This window comes from Rhipicephalus sanguineus, chromosome 2, assembly GCF_013339695.2.
Source record: "Rhipicephalus sanguineus isolate Rsan-2018 chromosome 2, BIME_Rsan_1.4, whole genome shotgun sequence".
NCBI classification, from domain to species: domain Eukaryota; kingdom Metazoa; phylum Arthropoda; class Arachnida; order Ixodida; family Ixodidae; genus Rhipicephalus; species Rhipicephalus sanguineus.
In genome coordinates, this window is record NC_051177.1 from 19,575,859 (window position 1) to 19,587,894 (window position 12,036).

The 12,036-nt window shown below is 45.0% G+C and overlaps 1 protein-coding gene across 1 annotated transcript in view; it reads right to left on the reverse strand.

The window, feature by feature from the left end:
• Positions 1-12,036, reverse strand: part of LOC119382491 (uncharacterized) — a 41,308-nt gene that overhangs the window by 20,713 nt on the left and 8,559 nt on the right. Inside the window, exons 9-10 of the mRNA XM_037650201.2 lie at positions 6,559-6,716; positions 5,097-5,363 (exon numbers count right to left, since the gene is read on the reverse strand). Of these exons, the coding sequence (XP_037506129.1) occupies positions 5,097-5,363; positions 6,559-6,716 (425 nt within the window). The remainder of the gene's footprint in view (positions 1-5,096; positions 5,364-6,558; positions 6,717-12,036) is intronic.

Below are 12,036 nucleotides of genomic sequence, written 5' to 3' on the forward strand. Positions count from 1 at the left end.
GTACAATGCTATTCTCAGCACTTTGTTTTCTCAGATACTGTATAAGTTCACTCTTTATAGGAAGTATGTCAAAAGTTACATCAATAGCAGAGGGATGTAGTAAATGAGTGAGTGAGGTGGGTTTACCAACAAATATAAAAAACTGTGCCAGGCTGCAGTGCATCAGACTGCTTTACGTCATTTTCATGAACCTTTCACTACAAAGTCCTGACCCACTGTGTGATAGTTTTGCCACAAAATTCTTCACAATAACATATATCCCCTGTAGTATTATACTATATCCTGACCACATGAGGACCACCTGCTCACCACATGTGAGCAGTGTTCATTGCCCAAGAGCTTTGAGAGGAAATCGAGCTTAACCCAACTTTAACCCTTTGTGGTCCGCTGTCCGGCAGCGCCCGACAACTGCAACACGGCTGTAGTGGTCCACTGTCGGGCACCGCCCGACAAGGGTGTTCGTGGTTTAAATTTTGCTGTTTTCTCACTGCGAGTCACGCGCATTTTGTGTATACATGAAGTGCCATCTCTTGAGGAATAAGTGAGCTCTGTTTGTTGAAGTTTACTTTTTTTTACACTAGGGTGCAACACTACATTCAGCACGGAGCCCAGAGCGTACCCATTCGCGTGCGGTTCGCTAAGAAGCATGGCCAAGTTTTCACCGCGTGCGTTTTACGGTGGTGCTAAGCGAAGATGACCTTCGTGAGGAAGAGAATTACGTGCCTCCACCAGACAGTGATGACAGTGATTCAACAGAAGTAAGTAACAAAGATGACAGCGGCGGCGGTGGAGACAACACCTCTGTTAACACACAGGGGAACAGTAACAACCCTGGCCTGCACCCAGGAGAATGCTTTGAGCGGTATCATACGCTGCCCAAATATCGCTAAAGGAGTTGCTTGCAGAATGCAGGAGCAAAAATAAATATCCTGTGAGTTTTTCTTCCACAGTTTGTGTTTTTCATTGCGGCGCCAGAAACTGGCAAAAAAGTTTTGGACTGGTAGAGCCGGAAAGTGGGTAAAAGTTTTGGACCGCAAAGCTTTCCCACAACGTAAAAGCTTTCCCACCATGTAAAAAAACTGAGAATTGTCCAGTTTTACCTGAAAATGAAGAAACCTGTTTATAGCCCACAAATAGTCACAAATTAGCCGAACACACTACCATATTAGAATAGCAAACAACATGCATTAAAGGGGTACTGACACGAATATTTTCAGTTGTCGTTTTTTTGAGTCAAATGAAATGTCAGGCCCTCAAGAGCCTAGAAAAGGTAGTGCTAAGCACGAGTGCGACCTGAAAACGTAATTAAAGTATGTTTTTAAAAGCTAGTTTTGGTTCCTACTGTACCCTGATGTCACAACACGGTATGAGCTTCTCGTCCCGTGCTCGCACAATATACAGTGACATTTCCACGGCCGCTCCGCACGTACCCTTACAAAAATTTATTTAGACAGTCTATAGACTGCCTAAAAATGGGTTTAGACAGTCTATAGACTGTCTAAACACATTTTATAAGAGACCGTGGCTCCGTTGGTGACGCACAAGCGGCCATTTTGGAAGTTTTGATGACGCACAAGCAGCCATCTTGGAAGTTCTGGTACCTAACGTCATCACAACTAGCCAGACTGCTGCGTGAAGTCACCAGAATTTGTACTGTAGCCTGACGTCAAGCTAGTGTCGATGTCAGTAGCTGCGCCATGAAAAAATTGGCTTTAATATCAAAATAAAAATATCTTATCAGCATTTGCTGAGCTTCCCACTTGCTCAGAGCCGTCTCTGCATACAGCAGATCTGTATGGCAGAGTAAACTCGCCTTCTAAAAAAAGGTGTCAGTACCCCTTTAAGTCACGCTGGCCCTGTATCCAGCTAGAATGAAGCTAGAATGAAGGGAACTTGTAAAACACCTAACATCTATCAACACATGCCTATCAATGCAGCCAACTCGCAGCCAGTGTATTGAGTAATGGTGTAAGGGCAAACACTCTCGAATGTGACTTTGTGAATGTGAATTTACTTATGTGTATGTATTAGGCAGCTTAAAAACAACAGGCCAACAAAATTTTTTAGATCTCGTTTAACCCTTTAAGGGTTAAATATTTTCGCCAAATGTGACCACCCAGGGTTATTTCTTTTTATTCCAGATTTAAAATGCTTAGTGTTCTATTTCGAAAAAAATTGACCCAAACTTTTTTCAGAGTGGCCACAAAGTGAAAAAAAAATGTTTTCCATTGATGTACAGTCCAACGTGGATATATCGAACTCGAAGGGGATCGCGAATTAGTTCGATATATGAAAAATTCGATATAAAAAAATACAGGCCCCGAGACCTGACCAGTGGCGGACGATCACCTACAACCGGCACATTCAAGAATGACAAATAATTCCACACACACGATGTAACAGAATGTTTTATTTGCACAAAAATAAAATCGCTTATCTTAGCCTGCTTCTTCGTCTTCGAAATGTAGTTGAAGACGCTGGCCTCGATCTTATCGAGGCTGTCCAGGTGTGACAGCCCGGTTCACTCCATGTCGCCGCAAAAACAGCGAATCGAGCCGAACGCTGCCGCCACTTCGGCGGCGGAGTACGCGCATGTAGCCGCCGCCTCGTCCAGACAATCTTCGTCACCACTTGAGCTGTCGGCCTGGGCATCCTGGGTCCCTGTGACCGCAGCTACAATGTCCTCGTCAGCGAGGCTCACAACAGCCTGAACATTGTAGTTCGCTTCCTCAATATCGTCCGCAGACACTTCGGGCGGAACAGGAGCCAGGAAGAGGGAGGACAACTCGTGAAATGCGTCGTCTATGCGCTTGTCGTCGCCGTCTTCACTGGTTTCTGCAAGTTCCGCCGTCACGAAGCCTGCCTTCCGGAAGCAGTTGGCCACTGAGTCCGTCTTCACGTCTCGCCAGGCACCCGTCACCATTTGAATGGCACCAAGCAGGTCAACCTTCAGCCCACCTTGAAGGACTTGATGATGCCCTGGCCGAGCAGTTGCAGCTTCGCTGTCCTGTTGGCCAGCAGAAACTTCAGCTCTATGTTTTTGAGCTCGCAGGGGAGCACGCACGTAAAAGAGGAATGCGGTGGTATGTAACAACTCACGGAAGTGAACTTCGCCAACAAAGCGCTCGCGATCAGTCGCGATCAGTCGCGATGGCGGCGATGGCTACCCGGGTGCCCGGGCTATCTGCGAGCGCAGCACCGATGTACGAAAGGCGCGAGCTGTGGCTGGCTGAGCAAATACAAAAAGGGTGGGCTGTGGTTGGCTGATCAAAACTCACAAAACAGCAACAAAAAAAAAAGAAAGAAAAGGCGAAGGAGGAGGCCGCCGGCTCCTTCGTTCCTGCCCTCCGAGCCGACGGTAACGCGGAGAGCGTAGGAGTAAGAGAGAGAAAAAAAAAGAAAAAAAAAAGCCGTTTCACAAGTTGGAGAACAAGCCCAGCAGGAGTACAGTCCGAGCCCTCTCACCCTCATGTTTTTCGAGCGTTTCGGGTGTCGGCTGAGGCGCGGTGCCGCGAAGGTCGCGGGGCTCAGCGAGTGCCAAAGCGCGCCTTCCAGCTCGCGCGGCATTCGATATATCCGATGGCGGGTAAAAATACCGTTCGATATAGACGTGTGAATTTGCTATACTTTTACAAAGATTTTCAAGGGGATAATTTACGAGTTTGATATAGCCGAAAATTCGATATATGTGGGTTCGATATATCCGTGTTCGACTGTAGAAGCATTGTTTATTCGTGAACAATAATAAAAATGAGAAAGGACCTTATAGTTAAGCATTAAAATGTGAGCTCATCAGAATAAGTATGTCTCACAGGCTTTTAAAAAATGCACACACCAGATTGCTGCCAGCATTATACCCGCCAGAATCATTGTGTCGCGCCTGCTTCTGAGAAGATACTCCTAGATCAGATTCCAATTTCAAACTGGTCAGCAACTATTCATCTTGGTGGCTGACATCCAATGAATCTGATTCTGATTTGGCATTTGGGCAGTAGTCAGAATCGAACGAATCGCTGCTCGACTCACTTGCAGCAGGGAGACCGGCGCAAGCGCCCATGTAATCATCACTGTGTATGTGAGCACATGCAAGAAAACTGTGATTCTGCACCTGTAACAAAACCCCAACGAGTGAGAAAATGCTTCCAATGACCATTCATGGTATCACCACCAAAAGGCTATCAATTATCATGATTCAAGAGATAGAAAGGGCGGGCGCAGGGTTGCATAATTCATACACAGCGGCATCGTTTGTATATATACCACAGCCCACTTGTGCACAGCTGAAACTGCACCCCTGTGCGCAACAAACGAGCTAGCATCATGTGGTCACCTCTTGAGAGATAAGAAACAAAATAGACATCAGTTTTTGTGAGCGAAACAAATAGAAACTACCTTCAAGACGAAATCAAACTTCACGCCACAATACCCACAAATGTGCGAGTGATGCTGAGTGCGCCGGCAAAAAGCACACCTAAACAAACCTTGGAAAGGAAACTGAAGGTCAAGAGTGCCAGAAAAAAAATTCCCTGCATCCCCGCAGGGTGACAGCACTTGCTGGGCAAAAAAAGAGTTGAAAAATTTATGCATTTTTAAACCGTACAGACAGTGCCATGAATATATGGCATCGACCAAATGGGGATATGTTCGCGGTGCTGTATATTTACATCACTGACCCCTCAGAGAGCAAATTAGCAAAAATTATGAATCATGCAATCCTTAATTACTTTGAGCCTACCACAAATAAAGTAACGCTTTCATGAATAATATTACCAGTGGCCAAGCTTCAACACGACAACCGTGAAGTCCACCGACACATGCCTGGCCACCTGAGGAATTTGCCCCCTGAGGAATTTTTAACAATTCACATACCAATATTTTTTTCAAAGTTATTAAAAAGCATTCTTCCATAACATAAATATGAACTGAAATATACCGACTGCAGCCACGGTTCCCAATGCCAACATGTCCATCTTCAAGGCTACAATCATCATTTGTTATGCAGTGGTGTCACTTGCTCCTGTCTGCATTCCTAAAAGGTTACAAGGATAAGCAAACAATAAAAGAGTACGCAATAAGTTAAGCATGAGCAAGCACACCTGTTTTCAGCAAGAAGTTCCTCATAGCGAGTGGCCAAGTTTTCATCAATGCCCAGCAGGTCTTGTGCATAGGGGCCAGCACAGGCACAGCCACCTCGAGCTTGGATGCCATAGATGTCATTGAGCAGAGTGCAGACAAAGTTGTGGTGCAGGAAAAGGCCTGTTTCAGGATGGCGAATTAAGAAGGACACAATGGGCAGGCGGCGAACATTCCGGTTCCCCAGGACCACCAGGTTTGTCACGCCTTGCCAAGCGCTCCACATCTTTCTGCAGCAGCACAAGTGCACAAAGTTGCATTTCCTCCATTGCACACTCATACAGACAGACGCAATGTTACAGACAAACTGCAATGAACTTTGGCTAAATTAGTATGTTTTAGCCAACCTGCTGAAGCAGTTTTAGCCAACCTGCTGGGCTGGTAATTGTTTAACTCCTAAGCAAATAATTTGCACACTTGGAGGTAGCAGCTATGATGAATGTCACAGCACACCACCTCCGAGGTTTTTTCAGCCTGCCACAGAAAGCTGCGCCTACTTTTGTGAGCCTGTCATGATACATCTACTCAGAGTTCAACCATAAAGTTCTCCATGAAAGCTGTTTTATACGTGCACTCTATTTGAGACTATGTTTTTTTACACTGCCTAAAATTTTGTTATGCGCATCCTTGCTAAAAACCACAAGGTATTCGTTGGAGGCACCAGGGTTCAAAGCTGGGGCCTCTCCAACAGCCATCAGTGTCATCACACTTCTATATGAAAAGTTGATGCGAGAGGTTCGAAAGCTCTTGCAAGCCTCTCAATTAAAGATGAAACGACTCCACAATAGTGTTTTCTTTTGCAAAGCAGCAGGGATATCATGACATTACACCTCTGTTGTTCTGGCCAAAAGGAAACAGATGTGCCACATTTTAATTTCCTCAAGAATATCATGGAAGTCCTAAATTTAAGAATTGCCATAGTTAGAAGGGGAAAAAGTTAAGCAGGCATGTGATTATAGCAAATGTAACACAGAACAATGACATAGAACACAGTATAATATTAATCACAGGGCAATGAGAATGAGACCGACTTGTCTAGGCTAAATGTTCAACAATAGATCAATCTTGTCCGGTCATCCTTGCCTATAAAACCAAACCACTTGTTACAGCCCATCATTTCCAGCTGTTCCTTCTTTCCAGCCACAAGTTACTGAATGTAAGACACAGTAAACTACAGCTTCATAAATGCGTTTCCATGCTTTTCATTACCCATGGTGCCTCTGCCTCATGTTTCTAAATCAACCCCACTAAGGTAACCTTCCACATGTTCTTGGAAGATCATTATGTAAGTTAACAAGCTACAGAGACCATTAGTGAGTTTCTAATGGCATTTCTGTTTAATATGATGTCACTGGCCTCCAACTATGCAAACATTGATGCCCTGGTGACTATGCACACACAGACGATTTTCTGGTGACCACACACCTGCACAACTTTTCTTCTTTTGAAGAAAGAAACTCCTGGTCCACTGCCGCTTTCAGCTGGAACACAAGACCACAGCGGATGGCCCCAATAATTGATGGCGTCCCACCTTCTTCCCTCATTTCAATTTCTTGAAGATAACGGTGGTCCTTTCTTGAAACCTGAAACCAATTCAGTCAATGGCAAAGCATACTCCACAGGAGTCCAGCCCAAGAATAACAGATGTCGGTCAAGCTCTCAAAACGACATAATATGAGGTTGTTGTGTCCAGAATTTAACCATAGCCATTCATGTCTGCCGGCAGTAACAAGAATCATGAGGATCAGAGAGCTTCATCTTAAAATAGCTTTCGCTGAAGCCAGCACATGGCATAGCAGAGAAGAGGGTAGGTGAAAACTACATTTAAATGTGGCATTCATCTGCTTACTCTGCACATAACATAGTGAAAATAGGAGAAAAAACAGCTTGCACTAGTGCGAACTAAACCCACAAACTCATAATGACAACTGCAGTGTTTTGAGTTACCTTCAACTGTGGCTGTCCAAATAAACTACATGAAGTTTTACCTATCAATCCATCCCTACATCTACCACATTTTCAGTGTAAATGTTGTTGCGGAAAGATGATTACGTGGTGTGTATTAGCACGTTTAACTGGGCAAGTTGGTGTGATTCCATCCTGAACAAATAATCAGCGCCGTTGTCTGTCGTTTCTTCTGTTCGTCCTAATTCTTTAGCGCTGTTTATTCATTCTACGTGGTGTGAAAAGATCAGGGAGTTTGGATGGCAATGGATAGCATTGGGTCTCTTCCCTGCTATCGTCCCCACTGCTGATGACTATGAAATCTAACCTAGCTTTGTAGATTTTAGCCCACGCCGTTAAGCGGATGCTTTACCTCGATGGCTATTACAGCCGGACTCGATTATATCGAACTTGGGTAAACCGAATTATGCTTTGTATTGAACTATAGTCGATCATGGCAATGCTTTAAAGTCAATGCATAGGAAAATATACGGCTACATCGCACAAAAATAGCTGGAACACTTGATAATATCCAGGGCTGTAACTAAGGGGGGTTGAGGGGGTTCTGACACCCCCCCCCCACCCCCCGAAATTTTTTTATGCTTTAACTTTTCGGGTGACACTAAAATACTTGCTCACTTTTACAGTTCTACACACAAACACCCACGAAAAAAATTCCTGGGTACAGCCCTGATAATATTGAACACCGAGCAGTGGGGAATGCCCCAAGAAGTTGGCTTTCCCTCGCAAACTTTTGGCTTTTCCTCACGGAAGAGGACTTTCCCGCATGCATTTTGGGAACACGCGATGTGGCTAGAAGGAAAGAGGTGCGGAGAGAGTAGAAACTACTGCTTGCCATCACATGCTATCCACCCCCATGATTCCTCATCGTTGCGCCGCCGGCCTGCTGTGTGGGGTCACCATTTGCTTCTCTGCTCGTCTTGTTAACATGATAGATGCCATAAAACATAAAAAGGTGCTGTTCTCCTAAAGCTGGTGATAATCCATACAGTCGAATTTGGGGAAAAGAAGCCTTACGTCACCGCTGCGTACAGCATGCCAAGAAGCACGCCGAGTAAGATATTGAAAAAATTACACCATTTCCCGCTAATCGGGACCATGAGGCAATGCGAAGCCGGAGCACTTGCACGATCGCGTTCCGTTGGCGTTCGTTGGGCATGCTACCGACCTCGCGTCGTGCAACGCGAAGAAGAATGCTACGCGCGTCTTGTGTTCCCTCTAGCCTGGCCGTTAATTCTCACAGCGCGAGCGGGGAACGCGGTCGACAGGCGCGCGAGAGGGCGGCAGCGTAGGAGGGGAGAGGGAGGGGGAGGGGACGTGCATGCGCTGGTGGTCATCGCAGCATTGCGCAGGAGAGAATTTCAGCATGTCTAGCCTGCGTTTCAGAGTAAGATTGGAGAGTGGGAGGGGAAGGGGAGAGGGTAACTGGAGAGGGAACGTGGAGAGGGGAAGTGGAGAGGAGGTGCGTGGAGAGGGTATGCGCATGCGCATTAAGGGTGGTCACGCCATACACCACCACCACCACCGGATTGAACTCCGCTATAAGATGCTTCGCATCTAAAACAAGGCCAACAGTAGGGCCAAGGCAAACTAGACTCTTCCGGCACCCAACGGGCATGCACAGCTGCATATGAAAATTTTGAGGATCTATTTACATCTATACCATATTTTCTCGCGTATAACCCACCCCTGCATGTAACACCGCATTCTCAACTACAAACCATGGAAAAAATACAAAATATAAAAAAGCTGCATATTGCCATGAAAGCGTCTTCCTTACATTATCAGCAGGCAGTGCTGTGAAGCCAACTTGCGCATCAAAATTCACACCGTAAATACAATTTCATTAAAAGTTCTATATCGAATTATCCAATATATCGAACTAATTCGCGTTTTTTTGCGAGTTCAGTATATGTTGGTCTGACTGTATCTAAATGCAGAGGAATGTCAAAAACTTTTACTGGCATAGACTTGACTGATTCTGATTATATTTGTTGCATTTAAAATAAGCTAAACTTTTTTTTAATAAAGAAAGCTGATTTTTCATTTAAGTCATTGAACACTACTGCGAAAGTTTAAAAAGCTATGCATCAAATCTAGGGCTTCGCAACGCGTCAATAGGACCTGCTTCAAAATTCAGTAAGTTACGCCTAGCGAAACATCTAACGCGCACAAAGATTATGGTTTTGTGTTGCTCGGAAGTGTACCATTTATACCAGAATATGATTTTTGCAAAATCCTTGCAAGCATAGTGCAAATTTCAAGTACAGTGCATATTTTACTGTCACATTTGTCCAGTGTAGGTGCTTTAACAGGTGCATTTTACAGTGCTTCGATATCCATTTTAGTCCAGAGTTACAGATTTGTGAACATTGCACATTTTTCTTTCTTTAGACTTCCTGATTTTTGGCAATGTTAGGAAAGGAATTGTAGGTATAAATTTTGTTGCTAAAGTAGAAGGTTCCGCTTAAGCCACTAAAATTAACGTTTCTCTGTGTTTCTCTTTAATGTGGCAAATTTTGTTTGAATCAGTGCATGGTTGTCTAGAGCAGGGGTCAGCAACCTTTTGAGGGCCAAGTTGCATGAAGCCGACACGGCGGGAGCCGCATGGCAAAGCGAGGGGGGGGGGGGGTGCTTTGCAGAGAAAGAGAAAAAATTCTGCAATTGAGGATAATGTACAAAACTTGAATAGAAATCATGTCTTTATTTTCAGTACGCATGTCATAAGGTTGCAATTTACAAACATAGGTTATAAGCAAAAAAGAAAACAAAAAAAACAAAAAAGAAACTTCTTTCAATGCGACTTTTGGTGCTGAACATTCTTAGCCAACTTGCAACTATCTGCATCAAGGTTGCTCACCGAGAGACGCAGAAATTCGCGGAAGTTCACCAGTTAGTCAGGAACGCAAGTTTGATTTGATGAACGTCATGCTCGAGAAAGTCTGTTCGCAGACGTATCTACTGCCGAACACTGTTATTATGACCGTTGCTAGTTTCTTCAAACTTGAAAACTTATGTGATGCCAACGTGACACAATCAGAAAATTCTGTGAGTCTGTGAGACCAGCGTAAAACTTCACAATGTCTTTCGTATCAAATGCGTCTTTGAGCTCATCATCTGTCTGCAGATCATCCATTTCTAACTGGTACATATTCCCTCCTTAAAAGGATTCTGAAAGAATCAGACGCAACTCGAATATTTTTGAAAATCAGAGAACCTAACTTTGAACTCCCTCTTTAAATGCTGTAATATTCGACAGAGTTTTTCTGTGGGAAGCGGTGTGCTCGTATCTGCCCAAAAACTTTTGCAGAGAAGTAACCAAGATTAGAATCACTAGCCTGCTGTTGGAGAATGTTGAGCTTCAGCTCAAAAGCCTTGTCTGCGAGTATGCCGGACAAGAGTTTCCTTTCTCCTTGGATGAAGGTCCATCCCTGACCTAGTATTTCTAAAAAAAATCTTTCTTCCCTCTTTTTTCTGGCCCTGGGCAAAAAAAAGGAAGTGAAGATGTTATCTGGCTAAGTGCGAAGCTGGGGAACAATGCCAACTGGAAGCAATCTTTCTTTGTTCCTATCTAACCCAATTTGAGGTCGAAATGCCATGTCGGCTTTCAGATAGGAAGTGACAAGAGGAGGGGAGGGGGTTTTGACATCGTCCCCTGGGGCCGCATAATATTGACCCACGGGCCACAGGTTGCCGTCCCCTGGTCTAGAGGATCCATTCTGCATTTTCACTGTATTTTTCATAAGACAACCAGACATGATGTTGAGGTACTTGTCAAAGTGAACAGCAGGTCAATAAATGCTCTCATGCTACCTAGGGCACGGAGAAAGAAGTACTTGAGGAGAAGGATCTTCTAGGCTGCGGCAGCGCGCAAGGGCGGCGCGATAGCGTCACGGAGGAAATGCAGTTTTCGCTGCTGCACGACAGATGACACTTCCAGCATGCTGCCATCATTTACATGCTCTTCTATGGACGCGATGCATAAAAATCGTGATACCACCTCGTATATTGTAACATTTCTCATAAATTGGCAGATGTGACAGATATTTTAGCTGCAGTTACTAATAGGTACTTCCCGAATTTAGCATGTACAGCGCTTGAACCGAGCTGCTAGTTGCAGCCCCTGAGCAGACGATGTCTTCCACGCGCAGGGGCCCCTTTGCTCCTCGCTCACATGTTGTGCGCATGCGTGCAAAGGTGGCCTTGGGAGGGAAAGTTCCCAAATCGGGCGAGCAAGGTGTCGCACATTCATTCGCAATTTACAGGCTTTCTGTCTCTTTGGCGCGCTCAGTGGCTTCGGCACTGAGCCGGCAGTACTGATTTCTCAATTTTTGCAGGTGCTTTTCACACCGCAACAAAGGAGAGCACTTTGCATATTTCCACCAGTGCCCCTTTAAGATGGGGCGGAAATGTGCAGTGCCAAACTGCAACAGTGGGTATGCATCCTGCAAGGAGAAGGTAATTGCTCAAAGTTCCCAGTGACCGATGAGGTTGGAAGCGTGGGCACGTGCCATACCAAGGAAAGATCGAGAGCTCACACCTTGTGACTACGTGTTCTGTGTACGTGTTCTCCCTTCTTGTCCCGGCTTCATAATTCTGCGCTAAACACTTCAGACTTGTGACTACGTTTGCAAGAAGCAATTCTCGGAGAGTAAGTCCTATCATTCGTTGAAAAAACTCACAGAACCCTCATGCATTAGACTAAGACGACTTGAAGGCGAAAGCCATCTTCTTCTTTTGTTTTTCATCAGCCGATGTGTTCGTCCTGCCCCACCCTGTGCAAAAGCTTTCTTCACCTAACGTGGTTTTGCACTGCCTCCAGGATAAGAGACATTCGAGCTTTCTGCACTTCACCTGGTTTCACAGTGCCTCCGTGATCGGCCCACCGATCATGAAGGCAGTGCAAAGTGACAACGTCATGTGATGACGTCACTAATT